The sequence below is a fragment of the Anguilla anguilla genome, chromosome 9, assembly GCF_013347855.1.
Source record: "Anguilla anguilla isolate fAngAng1 chromosome 9, fAngAng1.pri, whole genome shotgun sequence".
Classification (NCBI taxonomy): Eukaryota; Metazoa; Chordata; class Actinopteri; order Anguilliformes; family Anguillidae; genus Anguilla; species Anguilla anguilla.
In genome coordinates, this window is record NC_049209.1 from 31,304,699 (window position 1) to 31,331,309 (window position 26,611).

The window sequence follows — 26,611 nt, forward strand, 5'->3', positions numbered from 1 at the left end:
TAAGCAGGGGGTCACGGATCTTGAGGAGAGAAGCAGATGTAGGTCATCACAGGAAAATGGGATACCCATTTATAATTCCAGGTGCGTGTACATTGTTGCTTCCGAAAACATCATGAGAATAATACCGCTGCAGCCGGTGGACTATATTCACGTAACAGTGACGCAAATGTCATCATTCAGCATTGATAATATGTGAGTAAATTAGACCAGGGGGAGACCTGGCCAAATAGGAAACCAAAAAATTCCATCTACGGTTACAATATGCACTTTTAAGATGAGACATACACACCAATATTTGAATCTTAATACCAGCTATTGATGCTTAAATTAACATAAACAAGTTATTTTTAAAAATGATGATATTGCATGCTTGGCATTGTTACTGGAGTTGCACAATACTGAAAGATTTGAATATTTTCATATTTATTTACATAATAATGATCATCATCAGAAACACATACAGTAAATCTCATATTCCCTTGTGACAGTATGCCTACTGTTCATTGTTAATGATTTTATGTATTACTCTTACATATGAGAGTACAGACAATAATGACATTAGTTTCTTGAAACCAGTGTCACATATATGTCCAATCATTGAATAACGATGTATCTTATATTCATAAATGGTCTCTTATTTTTCAGTCAGAACACAACACATTATTCATGACTCATAGATTTTAATATGAATGGGACTTTGTATCATTCACCGAGCTGCCTGAAAAGACATAATTCTCTTGCATTGCTCTCCTTAACATGAACCAGAGAAATCTGCAGTAATCGGCCTAAATCCCGTGGCAATTCTGCTCAGCCTGAAGGTCTTCCTTATCGCGAGCTCAGGAGCTTTTGTGTTGGTATGTTCAATTTGTGTTGTCCACACCCCAGCTCAGGTAGTACAGTCCATGGAAAATGACTGAACATTCTGCCTGTGATATACCAAACCCATGCAGCATGTGTGTCCTTGCAGCCATGAACACGTATATCTGTATTTAATAAATTATATGTTTTCAGCTTTCAGGTAAAATCTCCTTTGCATTAAATGACTGGTTGATAGTCATTGGCAATAATATATTTAATTTTGCAATTTGCTGCATATTCATATTGTATTAAAAACCTGCCCGATATAGATCCATAGTATATGTCATTCGGTTCTACACATACTGGACTAGTGTGTTAAACAATAACTGCATTGCAGCCTGTAGTTGAATTAATGTTGCCAACCATTTTATTGAGATTTTTACAGTGGTTGTTTTTGGGGGTGTTGAGGTTATTATATTTGGGAACTGTTATTCTAGTGAATATGAATATTAACCCAGAATGTGCTGCCATGTAACATGCTACACTCCTGGAGAAGTAGGAACAATACAGCCAGTTTCGTATAATCAATCCTGGATAATTGCATAGCTTCATTTTAAAGTGCATTATGCTCCATTTAATTCCACTGTCTCTGTTGCTCTTGTAGTGTATATACTCTGGTTAACTTCATGAGCTTGCGCAGCCCAGAGGAAAAAACAGTTATTCACCACCCCCTTCCGAGGGAACCTTTTTAAGGGATTTTTATTGGACGGCACTCCATCATTTCTCCTCCTCAATCCCAGAATGCCCTGTGAGCTTCTTTGAAATATGTATCATCAAACTTTGATAAGGTATGCACAGTATAAAATGTCAGCTACGTGCTGTACAGTAATACTGCAGGGAAACAAAGCCTTTGTCATAGCAGTGTAGCAGATTGTGTTCCAAGGCAGAGCGTTTCTGCAGACGGTGTTTAACTGGCAGAGCTTCAGGGAAATATCCCCACTGCAAAAAAGGATGCTGGGAAAAAATATGACCTTTGCATGTTGCCCTTGAATGAGCTTGTTTGCTAAGCAGGAAAACAGATGAGATTAACTGAGTATTGATCAGGGATGTGAGCGGGTGAGGAGTACAAGAGTCTTAAACAACAACGAGGTCCAACAACAAGCAACCGAATCCTACCGTGGTCCTGTTTGGTCGATGGGGTTTAGGAGCGTCCTTTGTGTGTACGACACTACCCCGCAAGCCTCTCTTAGAAATGGTATTTCAAGACCTTCAGCTGAATTGCTTATCAATTGTCCACATTAAATTAATATTGCGTCCTGTAAACAGTGTCATGACATTTAAGTCAAGCCTCTTTTCTCTGAAATGGTATTGGAAATTCTTCATTCAGTTGATTCGCTTGTAAATTTTCCACATTATATTAATATTCAGTCCTTTAAACAGTGCCATGGCGTATTACTGATATTTTGGCGTGATTCTGGACGTCTGTTTGTGTGGCTCATAATTCTTTTGAAATGACATTGTACAGACCGACCTGACTTCAGGGGAAAGCCATTTAGGTCTTATTTTTATAACTGATCCTGCTGAACGGATGTAAAATATTCACTAATGTGGAAGGCAGTTTCACTTTATTGACATTGCTCTGCAAAAACTAGTAAAACTAATACAATTGTAATGATTTAAATAGCTGGAGTCACAGTAACCAGAATGTAAATTTTGGCTAAATGCATGGATTGATTTCCACATTTTTAAAAACTTTAGGTGACAATCTACACTGTCTTTAAGAAACCACAGCACACAGAATGTAAGAAGTATATAACCAATTGTATTTACCCTCTGTTAATGTACACATAATTAGATTCATCTCACGGTAACAAGTTACAGTAACATTTAATAAGAACAGGAATATACTGGGAGCAGCCAATGTTTTGCACAGTTTGTTAAAATATATAAAAATAAATGATTAAAAAAAGCAATGAACCAAAATTTAAAAACCGGATGACCACAGCTGCCCTTGTAGTACTGGGCTGCTTTTACTCCTGTATAAATAAATGTCATTAAAAATATATCTGAAACAAAAGGGAAAAATATATATGAAACTGCCTCCCCGTTGGTTTCTCTGGAATGGATTCACATACTTACAATCAGTTATGTCCTCGTGGAAATGCAACGGAAGTAGTCATCACAGAAATGACACAGATGGTGTCAGGAGTTTTGATGAGGTGTTGCGGAGAGAACCCCTCTCATGCCGCCGAAGATGAAAAACATTTATGGTCATTTATTTATTTATTTTTTAAAACCCAAACCACGTCATTCAATTACGAAAAATGAACATACAAATTGCCTTTCCCCAGTCTGACCGTCTTATTTTCTCAAACAGGGGGTAGCAACAGGGGATAAAACACTATTCTTAATGATGGGGGTGAGGGTCAAATATCTAGACATTTCACAAACTTTTTTTTTAATGTTTTTTTTTTCTTTTTCTTCTGGTCATGGAACAGTTTTAGTTCATGTAGTCAAGAAAAGAATAGGAATACTAGAGTTCTGTTCACGATGGGTGGAAACATTTCCATTTCCTGTTCTCCACAGGAAGTTCCTCTGGTGACCTCTCTGAAGTAAGAGGCGACGAGGCGATGTCTGAACACGAGACAACTGTACTCCCACTGATGGCCCTAAGGCTCGCTCCCCCCAAAAAAATGACTTGCAAAAGGCAAAAAAAAGAAGGAAGACCCCAAAACCTGTTTCGTTAATTCTTTGTCTTCATCAGCAGGTACTCAAGAATATGGCTGCTGCCTTTGCGGGTCTGTTTCTGTATTTGGATGTATGGGGGGGGAGGAAGGGGGGGCCTTGCCTGACAGAAGTCTTTTTATGTTTGTTTGTCAATAAGCTGATACAAACACACATATATTTTCAGTCCTACTTCCTTGCAATCTTTTTGTGGAGTCCATAGATTTCTGAAAGTTCTATATATATTTACATATATATATTTATATAGAGCAAATCGCTTTGCTGTTGCAGGTTTTTTTCAATGTCGACAGTTCTGCTCTGAAAGTCCAGACCAGTCTTCCTGCTGGACTCAGCGGCAGGTCGACATTGTTGGATCCCCAAAGCTCACGAGAGACAAACAAAAATAGCCCCCAAAACAACCAGTTTGGCGCGGAGAATTCGGTCGCTGAACATACTGCTGCATTGTTCTACATCTGTTTTCAGGTCGCTCGATGTTCAGCTTGTTCCCCCTCTTGCAGTAAATGAACACCACATGCTTGAAACTGCGGCTGGATAATGTTGCATTAGCACCATGGAGGAAGAGAAAAAGAAAGGATGGAGACCAGCATGGTGGGGAGAAGAAAAAACAAGCAGAGAGGAAGGGAGAGAATGACAATGAGTCAGAGAGAGAGAGAGAAAGTGAGAGTAGGAGAGAGACTGAGAGAGAGAGAAAGAGAGGGAGAGATGGAGGATGGAGGGAGGCAGGATTTGAAGGAGAAGGCAGACAGGTGTAGCTGGTGGTGGGGTTTCACAATGCTACACACACAGCTTTAACCCTGTTATGTCGGCCTGCAGTGCCCACGGTTGCCTTCTCTTCGGCTTGCGCTGGGTTGGCCCCTGTCTCCAGCGGCCTCTCGTTTAACAGCCCCGCTGAAGACTCAGGAACCCCCCTGTGGTACACTAGTGTGGTCTCTTCTCTGAACTGTCCCTCACTGTGTAAGCTGAAACTACCAGGGTCTCCCACACACGGAGCTCAATCCTTCAACACACAACCGAACCATTACTGAGCTCAGGCAGAGCCAGGGTGACGTTTAGCAGTCACCTCGAGTGTAGTACAAAAATGTAACACTGCAAGGACCTTTTTTTCTGCCCCCAAGATAATAATTAAATAGACCAAACCAAACGCTACAAGTGGAGATGATAATGGGATGAGGATGAAGGAAAAGGAATGGACGGCAAGAATCGAGAGTTCAGTTGTTCTTCACTGATGATTAGACAAGAAGAAAGAAAAAAATGAGAAGCATTCTGCTCTACTTCACTCTATTCTCTCTTTCCGCTGAAGTCAACTGAGGAGGGGAGGGAGGGCGTGAGGGGAGGACAGGAGGAGCTCCAGGCGAAAAGGTTGCTCTGTCCCAAAGCCTCGTCCATCGAAGAAGAAGGGGGTAATGGCTGTCAGGAGACCCTGAAACATGGCTTGAGGTTGAGCTGAGTCGGGAATGAAATCCATCCCCCCCTCAAAAATAAAAATCAAAATCAAAAACCCCCCAAAAAAAACCCTGCATCCCTCCTCTCCCCCCACCCCCACCCCCTTTGGTGGGTCTCAGACGTAGTACTCCTTGTCCTTGTTCTTCTTGTTCTTGGTGGTGGTCTTGACGGTGCCCGGCGGTTTCTCCTTGACGACGGCGCCGTTGCTCTGCGAGGCCGAGTTGCTGATGTAGTTGCGCGTCTGGTCCACCTGGTAGGAGCCCTCGTCGCGGTTGCGGTACTTGTACATGGCGTAGAGGAGGATGAGGATGCAGAGGGCGGCGGCCGCCACGATGCCCACCACCATGCCCGTGGTGCTGCTGGACTCCGGGATCACCTCCACCGCCCCCGGCGGGCCCCGCTCCCCCGGCGACGTGGGGTTGGCTGTGGGCAGATTGCGGAAATCGGGTGGGTAGGTTACGCCGGGCGCGTGCCGGTGCCGCCCCCCGTGGTCCGGCTCGTGGGAGGGGGCGGCGGGCGGCAGCAGCACCTGGTCGCGGGTGTTCATTTTGCCCGCGGGGATGTTGCCGCCGGCGCCCGGCTTTAGGTGGGGGAGCTGGTCGGGGTTGGCGGTCGGGGTGGAGGAGGAGGAGGAGGAGGAGGAGGAGGAAGGGCGGTGGGACTGGGGAGGCCTGGAGAAGTGACGGTCGCCGCGGGGGTTCAGAGCCCCGCCCTCCGCCGCCACCGCCGGCGGGGGGGGCAGGACCGTCCTGTCGGTGTCGAGGGGGGAGTTTTTGTAATAGTCCTCGTCGTCGGACTCGGTCATCTCCCCCGACCCGAAAGCCGACACCTCGATGGGGTCCTCACAGTCCTCCTGATCCAGGGGGCAGGGGGGGCGGGCAGTGGCCAGCGTCAGGGACTCTTTGGTGGTCTCGAGCAGGGTCAGGAAGGGGCGGTAAGTGGGGGGAGGGGGGATTACGGGGTAACGGGTGGCGATGGACGGGGGGTCTAGGGAGTCCACTGTAATTATGGGCAACACTAATTCACCTCCTAGGATGAAAAAGAGAGAAGGGCAGGGGGAGAAAAAGCATTAGTAAAGCACTGAGAGCGCCCCCTCTGGTCTGAAGGAAAATAAGAAAAAGAGTCAAAAAATAACAACAACAGCACAATAACCTTCATTAGAACAGCACTAAGACTTAGTATGAGGTTAGTCATAGAGTTAGAGTTTATACAGAAGCTAGGAACTATTTAAACAGTTAAGCTGGCTATGCTAGCTTTCACAAAACAAATATACTAAATTAGGTATTTAGTACAGGTAATGTACAGGTATAAAATACAGGTACAGAAACATTGAGGTTCAAGTACGCTTAGCTATTCTAACTCTCAACTAGACTAACTGATTAAAATTAACAGAAGTTTGTTAGTACTGTATTTGTAAAAAAAAAAAGAAGCTTTTGCATTAAATCTAAACAGTTCTACGGCTAAAACTGTCTGTCCTCAGCTCTGTCTGATCTTATCTCTACTCTGTTTTTCTTTTCTTTTTTAAAATAAGATATCAAACCACGGAGTTCAGGTCACTTACATCAACAAATTGGCCGCATGATTTTAGCATGAAAAAAAAATTACAAAAAGAAAGCTGTGTAAGATTGTTCTCGGATAGAAACACAACTTTTCCCCCTTTCTTAGATCGTTTGATGATTCCTGTGCATGTAGGCGTGTGCCTCTCTGAGTATGTGTGTGTGTGTGTGTGTGTGTGTGTGTGTATGTTTGTGCCTGTGTGTGTGTGTTTTTTGAAACACGCTTCACATAATGCATCAGCTGTTTAGTAGAACTACTGACTTCCAATTCAGCACGCACACCTATGCACGAGCAGTCACCTGCTTTGAGGTAACTAAGCAGTTCAGTTCGGGTAACCTTCAGCATTCTGTCTCTCTTTGTGAGTGTACAGGCATTGTCCTGCTGAATGTGTGTTGCGTGGCCTCGCTCTCATTTTTGTGAATGCGTGTGTGTGTCGTGTATTCTTTCTCTCTACGTGTCTTGTGTATTTCCACTCTTATGCCTTTGTGAATGTATTGAGCTCCTGTCTCCTTGTTAAAGAACAGCATCAATTCTGTTTTCAGTTCAAACATACTGTTCATTTCAAAACATAGGAGGGGGGAGGGGGGGTTATCTTTGGGAACCCAACAGGGTTTTGGGAATTTGCAATGACACTAGAAATATCTTTAAGAACACCATCCCCTTAAGATGAAAATACAGGACAGATAACCATTAGAAATACACAAAGGCTGAATAAGGTAACTCATCTTACAACTGTGAAAAGCCTGCTTGGCATACAATGGCAGTATGTACATTCAGAAATGTCTACATATACAATATTTATAGCTTTCTTTTTTTTTGAGGGAAAGAAGGGAGGGTTCAGTCATTATTTTCATTTTTAACTGATTTTCATTCACGTCTTGTTTCCTGATCTGGAATACGTTGTTCCTCGTGATTAGGGCCATGATTTATGAAGGTAATCTTTTAAACATTAAAGATATGTGTTAATGATGCTACTTAAGTAGTGCCCAGTGGAAGTAATGGAAGGGTGAAGCATTATGAGGGTTTAAAGTTAGGAGATTAAGGGGCGAGGGGGTGAGGAGATTACCCCTTAATTTCAGGGCTGGGTTTACAATAATGATCTTATACACAAGCAAAAGGCCCACAGTTTTATGTGTTCCACATAAATAACATTTGACTTGTTTTTTTGTAGTTCTTGTTGCGTACCCACAAAAAACGCATTATTGCCGCTCAAAAGAGGATTAATCACAAAACAAAGAAAAAGCAGGGGTTATAACGAGTTGGTCAGAGTGGCACCTTTGGCACCATCTTTTGGTACCAAGCAACTCACAGAAGGAGAAGAGAGAAAAATACATTGAAAAGAAAAGTCTTTCAAATATTTCTCCTGTCAAACTGACAATCGCATTCAAGCACCGCACCCCAGAAACTCACATCACGAACCCATGCACACGCATGTGTGTGTGTGGGTGTCTGTGTGTGTCTGTCTGTGTTGTGTCTGTGTGTGTGTGTATGTGTGCGCGTGCGTGTGTGTATATGTATGTGTCTGTCTGTGTTGTATCTGTGTCTGTGTGTGTGTATGTCTGTATGTGTGTGTGCGTGTGTCAGTGTGTGTGCGTGTATCTGTCTGTGCATGTGTGTATATGTGTGTGTGTGTGAATGTGTGTGTCTGTCTGTGTGTGTGATTGTGTGTGTGTATCTTTCTGTGCGTGTGTGTATATGTGTGTGTGTGTGTGTGTGTGTGTGTGTCTGTGTGTGTGTGTGTATCTGTCTGTGTGTGTGTGTATATGTGTGTGTGTGTGTCTGTGTGTGGGTGCGTGTGTATCTGTCTGTGCGTGTGAATGTGTGTGTGTCTGTCTGTGTGTGTGTGTGTTTGTGTGTGCGTGTGTATCTGTCTGTGCGTGTGTGTGTGTGTCAGTGTGTGTGCGTGTGTATCTGTCTGTGCGTGTGTGTCTGTCTGTGTGTGTGTGTGTTTGTGTGTCTGTGTGTGGGTGTGTGAATATGTGTGTGTGTGTATGTGTGTGTGTGAATGTGTGTGTGCGTGTGTCAGTGTGTGTGCTTGTGTGTGTGTATCTGTCTGTGCGTGTGTGTATATATGTATATATGTGTGTGTGTGTGTGTGTGTGTGTGAATGTGTGTGTGTCTGTCTGTGTGTGTGTGTGTGTGTGTGTCTGTGTGTGTGCGTATCTGTCTGTGCGTGTGTGTCTCTGTGTGTGTGTGTGTGTTTGTGTGTCTGTGTGTGGGTGTGTGAATATGTGTGTGTGTGTATGTGTGTGTGTGAGTGTGTCAGTGTGTGTGCTTGTGTGTGTGTATCTGTCTGTGCGTGTGTGTGTGAATGTGTGTGTGTCTGTCTGTGTGTGTCTGTGTGTGTGTGTGTGTGTGTCTGTGTGTTTGTGTGTGCAGGTGCATGTGTGTGTCTGTGTGTGGGTGTGTGAGGCTTATGAGTACCGCACCTTGCCGCATAATGTCCTATAAATATTCCATCTCGCTTATGAGGCCAGCTCTAATGTTTGCTGTGTTTGTTTAAAATATTCATTCACCAGAACATTTGCTGCTCTAGCGTATAGCTCCTGCAGTACATGGAGAGATTACAGCTGTCGGGGTTGTGCTCTGGATCTGGTAAGGAAAACAAACACATGAATGTACACAGCAATCGTGGAGCTGCTGAGAGTCGTGGAGCTGTTGGGATTTATTTGTTTATTTACATGGGTGATGGACGTGTACAGTGTCTTAAATAGACTGTACTGGCATTTCTAAAACTTAGCTGGGATGAATTATACTGTGATCTGTGCCCTTATGTGTATTCAGCCCTCCCACCCACCCACCCACACACACACACACACACACACACACACACACTCACTCACCGGTCACTTTATTAGGTACATCTGTTCAACTGTTCGTTAACGCAAATATCTAATCAGCCAATCACGTGGCAGCAACTCAATGCATTTAGGCATGTAGACATGGTCAGGACAACCTGCTGAAGTTCAAGCCAAGCATCAGAATGGGGAAGAAAGGTGATTTAAGTGACTTTGAACGTGGCATGGTTGTTGGTGCCAGACGGGCTTGTTTGAGTATTTCAGAAACCGCTGATCTACTGGGATTTTCACGCAGAACCATCTCTAGGGTTTACAGAGAATAGTCCGAAAAAAGAAAATATCAGGTGAGCGGCAGTTCTCTGGCTAAAATGCCTTGTTGATGACAGAGGTCAGAGGAGAATGGCCAGACTGGTTCGAGCTGATAGAAAGGCAACAGTAACTCAAATAACCACTTGTTACAACCGAGGTATGCAGAAGAGCATCTCTGAACGCACAACACTTTCAACCTTGAAGCAGATGGGCTACAGCAGCAGAAGACCACACCGGGTACTAGCAAGGTGTACCTAATAAAGTGGCCGGTGAGTGTACACTCACATATACGTGCACAAACTTAGGTATGCACCCTCATAAGTGCATACCCTAACACTCACACACATCCACACATACACTTACATACATACACACATGCATGCACAAACTTAAGTGTGCACGCTCATAAACGCATGCATACCCTCACACACACACGCTCGCACTCTCACTCACACACGTACGCAAGCACACACACACGCGCACACTCGCACTCACACACGCACACACACACATGTACGCAAGCACACACACAAGCACCTCTTCAGTTTCTCATGGCCATAGAAAATTGCAATTGAACGGAAATATTTAGACTGTGGATTGTGCTGGAACTCGCCAGAGTCATGCAGTAAGGTTCACCGAAGGAGAAACACTTTAATAGGTGCAAATATGCCATCACTTTAGCCTTTTTTTTCTCACATGGAGCTGTGATTGATCCATCATTGTCACAATAATAACAGGCTGCCGTTGTGCTATCATCATTTTGGATCGAAACAGTTGTTATGGCCTTTTCCAGGCTCAACAGGACAAAAGAACGTATGTGTTAAGAACAGCAGGCAGTGGTAGGCCTGAAATCCTCAGGTAATAAAAACCATCCCTGCTGACATCAGCTTCTTTCATAGTCCCTTTTATAAGTGCAGAAAAGGTTTGAAATTTTGACAAATTACCTGTTATGCTCACAGGACTGACTGCAAAAAAAAACATTTACGATTCATCTGTTAAGACTTACAAAGGATTTCAACTTGATGTTTTAAAAGTGTCAGTGCAAGTTTGCGCTTCAATTTCACTGTATTTTAGGATAAAAGCAAAGAAGAAAAGCGGTTACAGGGAGACGTAATGTGTCAAAGATAACATCAAACCCAAACCTAATGGCACAATAAACATCCACTGGATTCAGTCACCACTGTCAAACCACTGACGTCACATCTTATTATTTGAAACCTATAAAGATGGAAAAAATATCATTCAGACTAAACTGAAACATATACCTGGACTGTTGGACATACAGTCTGAGATAGCAGTATCCTTTTTAGGATATGACATTTTTATTAAATTTATTCATTAATGAAAAAGTAATAATAACATCATACACTACGAATGCTACTAATAATACCTAACAGATAATGATAATCAGATTCACACTTAGCACATCCTAATTAGTGCACATCATAGGTGTAATACAGTACTCTAATATGACTTGTTCTCTGCTAAATGCCTAATTCGGCAATATTAATTTCTCACAATCGCATTAGAGCCCATTTTAATCCTCTGAAAGGTGACGAACAGTTCCAGCTCTAGAAGGAACTCTGTCTGTGGCAGTTTGAAATGGACAGCGGACTGACGTGCCAAACGACAGTCCAGACCAGCGCTTCGATCTCGGATGTTCGCTGCTGTCCCCACCCTCAGAGAAAAAGCCATTCCCAAAATCAGTTAACTGCGCCCGAAAAAAAGGTTTTACAAGCGCTGGCTCTCTGTAACCTGAATTTATTTATTTTTTATAAGTGAGTTTGAGCTTGTTGACGATGTCCACTTTCCACATTACTTTTCACTGATTACTGTACATTCCATTTACCGCCAAGAGCTGGGAGGTTGAAGGTAAGATGGGATGTTTTTCCTGAGGCTGTGGGGGTGTTTCAACATTGGCCCCAGATGGATAAGACTTGTCCATTTTAGTTTTTACAGAGGTAAGTATGCTTTCTGTGGCTTCAGACATTTGTTATAAACTACATTATTCATTTAAATAGGGATAACAAGATGTATGTGTATGTGTGTGTGCACAAATATGCGTGTGTGTGTGTGAGAGAGAGAGAAAGAGTAAGATTATGTAATGACGTCTGCAAAGCCTGTTAATATTTCATGTGTCTCTTTATTAATGCACTTGGTTTCACAGGCAGGTGGAGGTAATGACATTTTCTGTGAAACTGAGAGAATCCTGATTTGAATCTTTGGGCCGGGAAAGCCGAGTAGCGGTTCAGCAGCCGAGGCACAGCTCCATTAGTCTGCCGGGCCTGTCCCCTCTCTGTAGCCCACTAATGACCCCCCGCAGCCAGGGGGCAGAGGCCGGCTGGGAGGGCATGCTGGGTTAGCCAGCCATATTTTACAAGCGGCACAGCAGGACAGGAATGGGGGGCGGGGGGGGAGATTTTGGGAGAGGATAAACGGGTGTGCGGAAAGCGTTGCTGTGAGGCTGCGATCTGAATCCTGCACACTCAGCTCGGCGCAGTGCACTGCCTGCTCTCCTTCAGAAATCTGCTGGCTCAGCCATGTGAGTGAGGGAGCATGAGTCCCACCAAGGGGGGTGAGAACTCCACAGGCTTATGCTAAATATTTTGGAGGGTTCCCAGAAGCACCCCACGGATGCCTCTCCCCTGTTCCTGGAGAGACCCTGCATCCTAGCAGATATGGGTGGTGACTGAGTTAGCCTTGTCCACTGTCATGCTGAACGCCAGATGTGACAATCTTTTTCTACGTTTACCAATCATGAATGTGCAAATCAATCCACTGCCAGCCATAACAGGGCACAAAGCACTCACTGGCGCTATAAACGTGTGCGCGCCCATGGCCTGTGTATACGCGTACGACTGACCAATCACAGCTTCATGTGGAAAGGGGCGGGGTCACAGAAAGAGAATGAGGAAGGGGCCCCTGTTGTTGATTTTTTTTTTTTTTTTAGAAAGCTGAAAATCTGCGCAGAACCGGCAGGCGAACTCACCTGTTCCAGGCTCGCACTCGTCGAGGTCCTCGTCGTCGGTCGGGCACTCGGCCGAGGCCACCAGCAGGTCGTCCGTGTTCTGGAACACGGGAGCGAAGCGTGAGAAGAGCGAGCAGAGACGCCTCGAATACACACCCGGAGAGTTATCACACCTCTCATCGCGCCGCCGCCACAACAGAACCCTCCAGCCATCTCCAAGGGAGAAATTCATTTTGCCAGGAGCAGCAGGCGGATACAGTCGCACCCCACGCACTTATGGTAATAAACACCTGCAATTAAAATGAAGCCATATCCATAAAACAGGAATGCGGGCTGCGCTACCCTATCACGGCAGTCATTAGATTCCCTTCTCCAGATGAGTGTTTGCCACAGAACGAGCTCGGCAACACGCAATGCGAAACTGGGGGAACAGTTCCTTGCAAAACCCTAATTAACTACTATTAATCAATTACTGACTCAGATCTGTTAAGACGGTTTTTTTACACACACACACACACACACAAGCCCGTAATTTCAGACTCTGGTTATGTTGCGAGGTGGGTAATGAGAGGAATGAACGACTGAATGAATGCTCTCTCAGTGTGCAGTTGTGGAAAGAGCACTCAGCACATATAAGGCTTTACCAGGCACTTTAATCACGAACATAATTCTCACTTGTTCTGAATTGATTCACTAAATATCCAGCTGTATAAATTCGTAATACCCTATATTTTAGAAAAATAATGAAAAAGTATGCTGCATAAAAGAAGAAACTGATATTTCATGCCACGGTAGTAAGTGTGATATATATTTATGATATAATGCATAATGTGTAACATCTCCTTTACACACTAAAATTCCTGTAATGATATCTCAAGGCACATATACAGTACATGGAAAATTACCGTAGATTTGTCACCTTTTTTGATTCACTTTGCAGTCGTGTGTTGTGTTCAGCTATGGCAGGAGGTGACATCCACACCCCAGAGGCACATGGAAAATCCCTTGGTTTTGGCTCAGCTTTGTTCTCAAACACATTTATAGACCCATGGCTCAAGACACTGGTGCCTGCTTCATACTGGATACACTCCTCTCCACCACCAGCCATACCACTGCTCCGTGTCTCCTTCTCCCAACTCTGCATGGATCTTAATATTTGGAGTTCGGCATCATGGCTGACAGTCTGATTATGGTCTCACGGCCACAATCTGAACGTGTCACACTCTTATCTGTGATGTTTGCAGTCCACAGTTGATCAAAAGCAAGCAAGCATTTACTTATTCATCCGAGAAGTGCATGAAAATAGCTATGACTCAGTATCCTCAGTAGCCCCGTAAAATAAGTAAACATTTTTTACAACCGTCATTATTGGGGGTAACCTCTTCAAAGCGCAATTCTTTGGGGAGCCATTATTGTGAAATAAAAATCCATGCTTTTAATTTGAGACTAATAAACAGTGATGGGGGACTGTTAGGGACAGCGCACCAGCAAACTAGGGGAAGAAATCACAAGTAAAAAAAGAACTAATCAAAAAGTTTCAGTCTATGAAATAAAAAAACTTTTCTTCATTATTTGGTATTTGTAGCATCGCCTGTGCTATGTTATTGGTCAGTGTTCAAACAAAATTAAAAAAAATGAAAATAAAACATTTTTATAAAAAATGTTGCCCTTTTCTTCCTTATTTTGTCATTTGTATCCCCGCCTCTGCAATGTCATTGGTCTGTTTTGTTCAGACGAGCATGTGCTCAGCTGCTGTGTGCTCAGCTGCACACTCGTTGCGTAAAAGGAGAGCGATCCATGCACAGTCAGTGCAGGCAGCCTGCAGGTGTTGTTCTTGCACGACGTGAGAAGGACAGACTTATGGACTGAAACTCTCCATCCCTATTGGAAGATGTTACCGTCAGTTTTGCTACGGCTCACACTGGTTGGTCAGGATTCAGAATCAGAGAGCAGGGTGCTTACCTACCCCAAAAACCATCCAGTGAGGGGGTGGCAGTGTAGTATAATGGTTAGGGAACTGGGCTTGTAACTGAAAGATTGCAGGTTGAAGAATACAACACTGCTGTTGTACTGCTGTTGTACCCTTGAGCAAGGTACCCATACTGAATTGCTTCAGTATATGTCCAGCTGTATAAATGGATACTATTTAAAAATGTAAAACAAAAAACAAAATAAAATAAACAAAAAATAGGTGGTTCTGCCCAGTGCCTATAGAAAAACATGACAGTTAACAGCCATAATCAGACAGCTTAATCCTAAAACCTCAGCATTTATCATCCCAGGACGATACTGAAAACTGTCACTAGAAGACCCGGTAGTCAGGTGTAAATTATTGAGAAAAGGATAAAAGAGCAATAACCCTGTTTACAACGCCACAGAGAGTGTGGGGTACATATTCACAAATGCCCATACAAAATCAAAATGAAAAGAATGGGCTAAAGTTCTCATGCTTGAAGCATATTTACATCGTTATCAAACATGGTGCTGATTATTCCCGTAGAGATCCAACAATGAGTGCCTGCGCCCTGTAAAATCAGCAGGCTACAGAAGGATATTTTTTTGTAAAAGAGTTTCCTTTAGAAATTTCGTAAATTCAATTTGTCTTCAAGGAGTGAACACTATTAACAGCAACCTGAACTGCTGAACCAATGTGGAATCCCCAATGGGGATAAATACCCAGCCAATAATTCTGCACTGTACGAAATTTCTTTTCAAATTACTGGCAGCACAGTCAAATTATTGGTAGTCAGTAAACTACTGTATATTTACCACACATGTACTGTAATCCAGATTTACAGAATACTGTAATGAGCAGCAAAAATCTGTATTTCAAAAATATGTTACAAATGAGCAACCGCAGGGCTGTCAGAAGGGATGCCACGTTCTATGGTTTTCCCCACACAATACCACGCTGATTTGTCCTTGTGAGTGCACGAGCACTCTGTGTTTTTGGGTTCTAAAGGCCATTTTACAGCAGTAAAGCCATTTTACTGCTTAAAGCCTTACAAGAGCATTTTCTCTTCCAAAAGAATAAATAAATAACCGCCCGACAGCTATCTGTCACCCAATTATCAGGCTTTAGTAGACTGACAAGCTACAGTCATTGCCTGATAAACATTTTTTTAAGCTATTTTGGGAGACAAAGTTTTATTTTTTTTTGTACTGAAGAGCAGTGAAGGTGAGACCAAGCCAATTACAGTCACCTCCAAATAAGTGCTTCATGCGCTGAGGTTTGGGGGGGGGGGGGGGGTCATAGATGATTGGATTTTTTATTAAAATAATTTTATAAGGGCATACTGGTCAAAGACAAAAGACATCAAATGTGCTACCGAAAGCGTTATTTCACAATCAAGCCGTTATTTAACAGCAACAAACCATAATAGGCTGATTTATGGCTTTGACTTTCAAAAAGACCGGAACATGGGAAAGAGAGAAAAGAAATCTAAATCAATAGGACAGAGAAACTCTACATATATAGATTCAATGTGCGCACTCATTAAAAGAGGTGAATTTGCAAAATGAGCTTTCCCTTTCCCGTCAGCTCTAGCATGTGTGCTAAGATTACTGCGTTTGCTCCCATGTGCAACCCCGGAGTGTTTTGTAAGCTAATTAATCTCGCCTGAGTTACGCGTCATATTGAACGGGGAATGTGCGCAGCTGAGTACATGGAAAATTATGCACGCTCCCCCCCCCCCCCCCCCCCCCCCCCCCCCAGCATATTTAATGTGAAGGGTTGCCAAATGTGCACACCAGTCTATGACACATGCAACCCCAAAAGCTACCGCCTGCAGGGAAGATAATCACGTTGGAATACGTATTTGTACATGATATTAGCATTCTGGATAAATGTGCCTGGCATGAATAAGAATTAGAATAAGATTAAAAATGAGCTTGAGAATAAGAAAAAGAGAAGGAACAAAAAAAAAAGAACAAGAATTCACAAATTCGAATTAGAATAAGAATGTTACTCCCCAGGGGGGTTACTTTGAAGAGCGCTACATTTGGAAACGCAGTGACAGCCAGCCGGAATACACTGTCCAGCCAATGCTATGTTCCTGAGGAGCGAGCACTGAGGGAAATATTAATATACGCTTTGTGCCATGACGTAAAGAGAAGACAAACAACTCATAGTGAAGTGCCCTGAGCAGCCTGCATCAATCAAGACAGAAATCATATGAGTGTTTGCAGTTGTTTGAGTCTGTCCACATTTGTCATTTAAGATCCAGTGCACCCCCCAAGCCAAGGATTGTCCAGCAACCCAAACGGTTAAGACTAATAAGCATGGACTCTGGTACTTTATCTCTGTATTTCTCTCTCCTGTGCCCTGGTTGGACTTGTGCATCACTGCTATATTATGAAGTGACTGGACCTACAGAGCAATACTGTACATGCCTATAAAGCCTTCAGCCCAGTTCTCTTCTCTATTATTTATCCATCCATCTATCCATTTACTTTCTAACCTGCGTGTTCCTGGTCAGGGTTGCAGGAGGGCTGGGGGCTATCCCAGCATGCACTGGGCAAGGCACACACCCCAGACAGGTTACCAATCCATCGCAGGGCACACACACCATTCACTCACACACTCATACCTGGAGGCAATTTAGACTCTCCGACTAGCCTTACCAACATGTGCTTGGACTGTGGGAGGAAACCTGAGCACCCAGAGGAAACCTGGGGGGAGAATGTAAACTCCACACAGAATGGGCCGGGCTGAACTCAGAACCGCCCTGCTGTGGGGCGACAGTGACATTCACAGCAGCGCCACACCACCCTTCTCTATTATTCATGACGGATATATCTGTATCTGTGTTGGCAGGCAGTGAAGTGAGCTGAGTGTTGGAAGGGAGGGAGGAAGGAAGGGAGGGAGGGAGAGAAACTCATCGGGTGTGAGAAAGATAGAACTACGCTCCAGGTGTGGAGGATTTGTGTGCCCCTGCCAGCATCACGTGCCTTCCACTGTGTAATCAGCAAGAGAAAACACATCGTGCCTGAGAACTATGGGATTACGGGACACGTTTGGAGGAGTTTTGATTGGATGCCTCTGCCAGCTGCAGCGGCTTTTCGCTCCGTAATTAGCTCAAGGGTGGCGAAGCTCGCTTTACTAGGCAGCGAGGATCCGGCCAGATCCGTGCCTTCAGTTCTCATAAATGAGCAGACAAACGGAGAGACTCCTGCCCTTAATAGGACATTCTGTGTAAACAAGCTGTCAGACAGCTTTCCCGACCTGCGAGGAGTCATCTCACGCTCCACGCCGGAGATACCCTGCAGATTTATTCTCATCAGAGCACCTGACACTGCTTCATTAGCTGTGTGACTCGGGGCCTGGGTCAGCACTGCGCCGAGCAACTAACTGCTAAATATGACATCGCCCATCATCCTGAGGAGAGGAACGCGTACGGCAAAAAAACCGAGCGTGGTCAGAGAAAGGGCACAACTTCAGTTTGTGTTTCTGGAGAATTCTAAAGGAGAAAATGCTTACGACAACTGACCAGCACATCCCAATGACGACATGAAATCGCCATCTTTATAATATGAAATTATTTTCCTCTTCATTGCAGTATATTATTGAGGGGGGGTTTATTCGGCCTGTTTTGTATAATTGGGGGTTTGCTCTCAGGTCTGAGGGGGGAGACGGCTCTGATGCCGTCACCTGATGCGGACGCTGCATCTGCAAGGAGAACAGCACGTGCTCACAGCATCGGAATGCGTGCACAGACTGTGTGGGGGGGGGGTCACGGGTTCGAGTCCCGCCTGGGGCCATTCCGGGAGGCACTTCAGGCCAGCGCTTCATCCCTAATTAATCCGGTAAATATCTGGCTGTGTTAATGAGTTACGGAACGTGAAACTGCGCCCTCGCGGTAAATTGCTGCGGGAAAGGGATTTCCGCCATCAGGCGGACGAACGCTAATGGCGGTGAGAGAGGGTGCTGGTGGGTTTCAGCAATTAGGAAAAAAAAGGCCAAAGTAGTGGCCCATATTGTAAAGTGTTTTATCTTGTGGTCCATTCATTTTCTAAGAGCCCTTTATGACAGTGTGTGAAGGTTGCGCTCAATTCCATTTCACATCTTTTTGAATCCGTTTCGTGGGAGGGGATGCGCACGCTGAAGGCTACTCCACGTAGGGAAATGAGAGATGATGAAGCACAGCCTCCTCAAAATTCAAATTCACGCTCAAAGATAATTATTTTAAGAGATGATCGTGAAAATTGCGAATACAAAGTTCTTTTAAAGATGTAATGACAAATAAAAACATGATCATTTCTTTATTTCATTATTTCCATGTGTTTTTTGGTACACTCTGTCAGACAGTGACCTCTATCAAATGGAGATCTCACACGGGCTCTGAGGAGCTTGTAATCTGCTCTGCTTTCATCTAGAGATGTTTTTTATACTGAGAGCTATACTGAGTTCTCCTAAACATGTCGTCGCCAGATGCTTCTGTTCACACTGCTGACTAAGCTTGCATGTACATATACTTTGTCCTATTAAATAGAAGTGGAGTTCTTCCCACCTACATCGCGAGAAACAATTTAAATCTAAGGAGCAAAGTTTTACTTAAAAGGATATCTTTTCTCTCTTTAAATAAAGCAGGCGAGCCAAATTACTTACGTTTCCTAGCAAATGTTATATAGTTAGTTGGAAGCTTGTTTGTTTTCCCTTTAGCTCAGAAACTTTCTTTAGCTAGCTACATAATAGCAGTGCACAATGGAAGAGGGGTCCAAAGTGGAATGTACAGTGTGTTAGATAACCAACTGAGGGTTTTTTCAAATTGCATTGATTGATGACTACAAAAGTTATTTGTTGTTATTGCACGTTATCAGTATGTATTTTCTCTCCAGTGAGAAGACATTCAGTTTAGGAGAGACACAACTCACAAGAGGATGACAGACCCTCCCCCAGAGCAGGATGTATGCAGAAGGGGAACTCCAGACTGCTCTGCAGTTATCATAATAGTAAACATTTTGAATGCTTATCATTTTCTCAGACTGCAATGCTTAAGGAATGCAAATGATTTTGCATTGAATCCTGTGTTACTGTCCTCCTTGGTTCATGGTGCAAGAGAGTTTTTTCCTCTCTCCTGTCACCCTGGGTCTTGCTTGCTTGGATGTCTTTAGTTCTTCTCGTGCATTAGGAATTTTGAAATGCATGAGAAAATGTTTATGTGAATTAAGTAATTAGATTTGAATGGAATTACAAGGCAATAAGCTTTTATTAAGCAATTGCACTTGTTGCCTAATTGGTCGTATAATTAAGCAATGTCTTCACGCCAGAAGTCACCAAGGGCAACCAATTTAGAGTGATTGGCCCAAAATGTTTTTTAGAGTAATTTGACCAAATCAGTTCAGAGGGATACTGAGCTTATTATCTGATTTGACACAGGGCCTTCCCTCCGGTGATTCGTTAACCCAGCAATCAGCTGTTTCAGACGTTTCACAACCCTGGGTGGTTCTGTTCCTGTTTGGGAGGGGGGGGGGGGAGGTGGGGGCATTTCACTGGCAGGCTAATAGCAAAGTAGAGTCAGAGGTCTGAAAGAGTCTAGGATTTACCTGGGGTTGTGTGAGCAAACAGGAGAACAGGAGAGCTGTAATTAAACGTGTTTAAGTTCTCCTCCACTTCTGGGATTAACATCCCCCTGTTCCACTTGTCAACAAGGCAGACGTGTTAACAGCACTTCCACCCGACTGACTTAATTTGTGCTCGGATCCTGACAGCGTGCCTCCCTTTAATACGTGTATTTTCATTTGTTTTTACACGCTGATATTGGTTCAGCGGACTTGTCAGCACCTTTGTTTTTTGTTTTAATATCACAGGGAATAATGAATTTTCACCACACGTCACTATTTGCGACGCATTCTCGAAGCATCTATCTGTGCTCTGCGGGTCTGATATAAGCACCATCTGCTGTGGAATAACTATGAGCTTGGCCTGAATGACAGCAGAGTAAGACGGGCCCACTGCACACTTCTCTATGCGTACAAAACACTCTGTCCTGCCAATGCGGCTTAACTGAACTTAGAGAGAGGGAGAGAGAGAGAGAGATAAGACCAGAGAGGAGTAAGAGAGAGAGAGACAGAGTGAGATAGAGATAGAGATGAGGTAAGAGAGGAGTAAGAGAAAGAGGGGGGGCGGAAAATAGACAGGAAGAGAGAAAAAGAAAGAGGGAGAGAGACAGGGACAGCAAGAGAGGGAGAGAGGGGGAAGAGGGAAAAAGACAGACAGAGACAGCGAGAGAGATGAGAGAGGGGTCTCTCCTAATTTCCATCCCACTTCAGCGCCCCGCGTGACCTTAAATACAGCGGTGTGGGGCTCCCCTGGCCCAACCACTAAAAGGCGAGGTGCTTCACAACATCGCGGCCAGTAGAGCCTCCATTACGCCATTCCTTTTGGGTGCACTGGCAGCTGACCAGATCCTGCAAACAGGGGGCGCCATAACAGGAGTGGGGCAGTTACAATGATTCCAGGGGCCCTGACTGACGAGGGCCCCTCAAAAAATATTAGAACATTAGATTTCATGGGGTGGCTGGGGCCAATGTGAGATCTTCTCATGAGGCCAAGATTCCCTATTGGTGCCCCAGCTGCAACAAACTGCAAAACGTGTTGTTTGTTTCCGATGCGGTGACATGTTGACATTGTAACAGGTGGAACTTTATTTATATCGACTTACTGCTGCATGTTTCCTCTCTGCCCAATAGCAAAGCACACATGCATGCTACTAGTAACCCACACATGACTAGATTAAGGACTTATCACAGTGTCATATGTGCAGCCCACCAACACTTGCGCTTTAACACATTCCTGCTGTGTGTTCATGGATATGTATAAAACATGCCCTGACACGTTATGGTATGCTGATTTTACACACAGCATATGCGAAATAGGCTGGCACAATGATACTGCAGACTGTTACATTAGTCTTCATAGAAAACTCTGCTCTCTGTGAAAGATGCCTTGAACTTGTCAATAAGCAGAAGAACTACTTATTATTCATTTCAAAGGACAAGGGAAAAGATTGGCAAGTTTGGGCCACGCTGAAAAAATAAGTTGAAATATAGAAAAGGAAAAACAAATGAATACCAAGCACTAAGGGATACAGTCATCTGTGTCTTCAACTGAATGCAGATTTCTCATAAAAGAAATGATTCCTAAGGTCTGCACCCCCAAAGGAAATCTACAGCTAGTGCTTGAAGCGAAGAAAAGACAACCATGTTTGGGCCACCCTGAAAAATAAGTAGAAACATAATAAAGGAAAAAAAACAAATAAATACTGAGTATAAAAGGGATACAGCCACCTCTGTCTTCACCTGAATGCAGATTTAAAAAAAAAAAAAAAAAAAAAAAAGAATCAAGTCCTTAAGGCCTGCACCCCAAAGGAAATCTACAGCAGGAGCGTGAGACGACGGGCCGCCCAGCTCTCACCGCGAGCACGCGCTCAGTCACAGGCAATCATCGCCGGCCTGTAAAAGCGATTACACGGCGTCGGCGGCTTTGATTAAGAACAGCTGCCGGAGGTGAGGGGGTCCCTCCTCCCCCTTCATTAATATCTCCCGCCGCGCGTCTTTCAGGCGCCGCGAGCCGCTAGCTGCCGCCCGGGCCCTGCCAATCAATCATTACCGCCGCACGCAGCGCCGCGCGCGCCTGACAGGGGCCAGCGCGCCGCGCAACCGCCCAGGAGACAGACGGAGCCTCCGGCGAATATTAGTCCCGCCATTACGGCCATTTTGTTTTTAGCGCAGTCGCTGCGATACTGCGTGCGCACATCGTAAGGATGTTAAAATGACTAAATGCTGTAATGTTTACATTTTTAACAGTAATCCAAATGACAATTAATGCCTGCATGAAATGGGGGGGGGTCACAGTCCATAGGACACCCAGCTCTCAAACCATGTGCGAGGTCCCCCATGTGGTCAGAGGTTCAATCCCTTACCCTGTGCCTTCCCAGCTGTGGTCCCTTCTCTATATGTAACTCTCTCTGCTTTGTGTCTGAATACAGAGAAATAATAAAACGTCTGCTGTAATTTGAAGGGAAGAAAGACTTGAGTGGTGTTATGTGCAACGTGGACCACCAGCTATGAGGCCCTCTCTCCGCTCACAAAACGCAGGTGCCTCTTAGCCAATTAAAGAAGTGATTTAATAGTCTAATTAAAATACAGCTACATCCGCAGGACAAGGTTACGTCGCTGTTCCTTTGGAGGGGGGAATCCAATAAATATAACAATTAAGTAAAACCATAATACCAATAAAAATATATGAGTCGGAACACTGACACACACCACCTGCTGACAGCCGATAACACTGTTTAGATGAGGTCACGAGCAAAGTGTTGAGCAGGTAAGGAAACCTGCGCATTGGCAAAATTCATGCTTTAAATAAAGTTTTTTGAAGACGAGCAGGCTGTGAGCAGGCTTGAGCTCTTTTCCGCTGGAGTGGAGCAGGTGGGATGTACAGCAAGAGAATGGCCGCCCAGCAAAATGGAGTTTACTGCACACTATCACCATCAGCCACACACTTTCACAAACAAACTCTGGAGGAGTTGGCCAATCATGAAGTTATTTGTCTGGGGGAATTTCTAAATGGTTTCTAAATCCTTATGAATTAAAAATGTATTTGGTAATAACACCTTTAGAGCATTATGTTTTTTTAACATTGCATTATTCTTTGGTGGAAAGCACTTTGAGTGCCCTGTTTTGAAATAGATAAATGAGGCATATAAGTGCTGTATAAATTTTTCATTTTTAAAATGAGGGCAGGCCACCATTTTGTATTTTTCTACTTTATTTGGACTGGAGGAAAGCGGAGAGGGTAACAGATAGGGATCACAGGATCACAGAGCAAAAAATGCCAGGCAGCGGGACTGAACCCCTACTCATGTGGGGGCAAATGTATATGGTATGACCCTCTGTGCCACATAAAACAAAATAAAACAAAATTCTTTCTACATGCATTTTTTGATATCAAGGTTATTATTATTATTTCTAGCACTGCGGTTGTTGGGCCCCTGAAAAATAAAAGCCGGAACTTTTCTGAAACCCGGAATTGCTCTTAACCCATAACCCGCCCTTTCCCCCTCATAATGGATAGCACTGTGTCCTCCTCCACCTCCCAGTCTTCCTCAGTCTCTCTCCCTGCGCCTCCACCTTTGTCTCAGTCTCTCTCTCTGCGCCTCCACCTTTGCCTCAGTCTCTCTCTCTGCGCCTCCACCTTTGTCTCAGTCTCTCTCTCTGCGCCTCCACCTTTGTCTCAGTCTCTCTCTCTGCGCCTCCACCTTTGTTCCTCCACGCCTCGGCTGGTCGGCTCGTCTAATCTCCTCCCTCCTTCCGGGTTGCCAGGTCTGATCGGCCCCTGGGGAGCGGCACGTTTGCGATGGGGTTCCCGCTTAATCACTTCACCACCCTGTCATTATTCAATTCCTTTCTCATTTCCCCCCCCCATTCCTGTTCATGATGCATGGCGCTCTAATATCGGACTTGTGCTGTGTACTCCAGATAAATCACTAAGCTTTCTCTCATGCACTTTTGTTAACTAATTACACACTCGACTAATTTGATGGATTTACTCATGGGGCTTATTCGGGGCGCGACCTTCCAGGAAGTCCTCACGGCAAACTGTAACTTAGCAATGTGTGTTATTTTGCATGATTAAAAAAAAATGTTCTAAGAGGCTAACTCCTGTAAACCTAAATTGTGTGGTTGAGGTGATAAAAACTGTTGGGGTTTATCAAAGATGATTCTTTTCCTTACAGATAACTACCCAGAGAAACAAATAATACTTTTCAAACTTATTTCAGGCTGTAGAAAGCGGTGACTACATTTAGTTCTTTGTGAGTTTGACTGGTCTTTACAAAATAGCTGGAAGTATGCGATTTGGGAGTGGCAAGCTAAATATTACTGCAATGTTCTACAGTGCTTAGGTTAATACCAGCTGTGTATATCACATTTACAAAAGCTCAAGAGAAGGGCGTATCCTTCCACGTCTCCAACAAGCAAGTGCATCGTCTCCTTAATCGCCAATGTTGCCAAGGAAACCAGCCAATCTGAGAGGAACAAGGCAGAGGTCACTGTGGGAGAGAAAGGGGGGGGGTTAGCTATGACCTTGTCCCGCCCCGGCTGGCCCCGCCCCGTACCTGTGTGACACTGTCCCGCATGGTGGGGGATCGCTGTTTGCGCGTGGTGGTGGTTGCCATGGTAGTGGTGGTCTCCATGATGGTGGTGGACATGTCGGCCAGCGGGGTGGCGGAGGTGGTTTCCGTGGTGAGGACGGACGGGACGTCCCCCACCAGCCGCAGGTTCCCCACCGCCTGCACGTTGGGGTCCCCCTCGGCCGCCAGCTTGAGCACCTGCAGCCCGTTGTAGTAGAGCCCAGAGATCTGGCCCTGGAACGGCAGGCCCCTGTCCTGACCCCCGATTTTTATCGCCGCCTGACTGTTAAAGATGGTCAGCTGTCTCCCTGCGATGGGAGAGAGAGAGAGAGAGGGAGGGAGAGATAGGGAGAGACAGAGAGAGAGTGAGAGAGAGAGGGAAGAAGAGAGAGAGAGAGAGGGAGGGAGAGAGAGAGAGATGGGGAGAGAGTGACAGAGAGAGAGGGAGGGAAAGAGAGGAAAAGAGATAGCAGAGGAAAGACAGTCAGTCTCATCCTCCCTGTACGAAGGCCCATGTGTAAGCTATGAGATATCTTAGATCTTTGGCTTCCTGGTAGCACTTCAGGGAAAAGTGGCGGGACGTCCCACAGGTGGGCTCAGAGGTGCACCCACTGAGGCGCAGGGCTCACTAACCGCTCACAGAGAGTGCCATTCGAACTCTGGGCCGAGTGCCTGCCTAATATCACCCATGAACGCGTCACTCAGGAAGAGCACTGCTAACCCAAAGGGAGCGGAATTAACTGGAGAGGAGGAAGAAAATGTGAGTGGTGCTTATCTGTGAGTGTGTGTGTGCGTGAGGGTATATGTGTGAGAGAGTGTGTGTGTGTGACTGTGTGTGTGCATGTGTATATATATATGTGTGTGTGTGTGTGTGAGGGTGTATGTGTGAGAGAGTGTGTGTGTGTGACTGTGTGTGTGCATGTATATATATATATGTGTGTGTGTGTGTGTGTGTGTGTGTGCCTGCGTGTGCATGTGAATTTATGCATATGGGTGTGCATGCATAGGCTTTTGGGAGATAACCCTGAACACGGATCATTTTCGTAACACATGAGTTCCACCAGTGAGCCCCAGAGACGAAGTGCTTCCAGGATTTCACGGCCTGGTTTCCGACACCGATGTCTGTCCACGTCTGCGGCTTTCCCACAACCGCTCTCTCTTAGCCGCAGCGCTGACCCCTGACCTCCGTTACCTTAAGAGCCCTTAAGCAGGGGAGGGTGTGCCGCGGAGGACAGCTAAGTGCAGGATTACTTAAAACTATTTGGTCGGGAAAAACTGGCTCAGGGCAACTCTTATTTATCACTTTGAAGGACAGGGACTTATTTATGGGTTAAAACCTCCCCTGTGGGGGGATGTTCAAGACTCCCGTTTCCCTGGCTTGAGGAGAAAAGCGCAATCTGGGTCAGCGCCTCCTCTCACTGTTCCCTCTCTCAAACAGGAGTGGCCCTTTCTTACTGGCCTATGGAGCCAGGCTCGGTGGACACAAGCCAAGCTACGGGCCCGAATAACAGCACAGGGAGAACTGCCCCATCGCACAGACCGGATCAAGGATCAGTCGTGTGGTTCATAAGAAAGCTAAAGGATTTGGCCAAAATCTTAAGAGCCCGTCTGTGAGGAGAGACAGCAGACCCCTGTCCACCCAAACTGCTGCGTCCTGGGAGGGCCGGGGCGCTGAGCTGCAGCTGCGGGCTGAAAGCGGCCTTGTTTTCACCACGGAAGGCTCGGGGCGGACGCCTGGCCTCGCTCCACATTCCTGTCCTTGACACGAGCGCCGCGGTTTGATATTCCCCTCGCGGCCCGGCGGAGCCGCAGATCAGCGCGGTGGGCGTGGGCGGGGGCGGGGGCGGCTGCAGCGGCGC

At 45.1% G+C, this 26,611-nt stretch overlaps 1 protein-coding gene across 1 annotated transcript in view; it reads right to left on the reverse strand.

Annotated features, from left to right (window-relative positions):
- Window positions 1–2,406: 2,406 nt before the first annotated feature.
- LOC118235877 (neurexin-1-beta-like) overlaps window positions 2,407–26,611 on the reverse strand; it is a 220,471-nt gene continuing 196,266 nt past the window's right edge. Inside the window, exons 6-8 of the mRNA XM_035433742.1 lie at window positions 24,738–25,060; window positions 12,640–12,718; window positions 2,407–6,015 (exon numbers count right to left, since the gene is read on the reverse strand). Coding sequence (XP_035289633.1) covers window positions 5,102–6,015; window positions 12,640–12,718; window positions 24,738–25,060 — 1,316 coding nt within the window. The 3' untranslated portion in view covers window positions 2,407–5,101. The remainder of the gene's footprint in view (window positions 6,016–12,639; window positions 12,719–24,737; window positions 25,061–26,611) is intronic.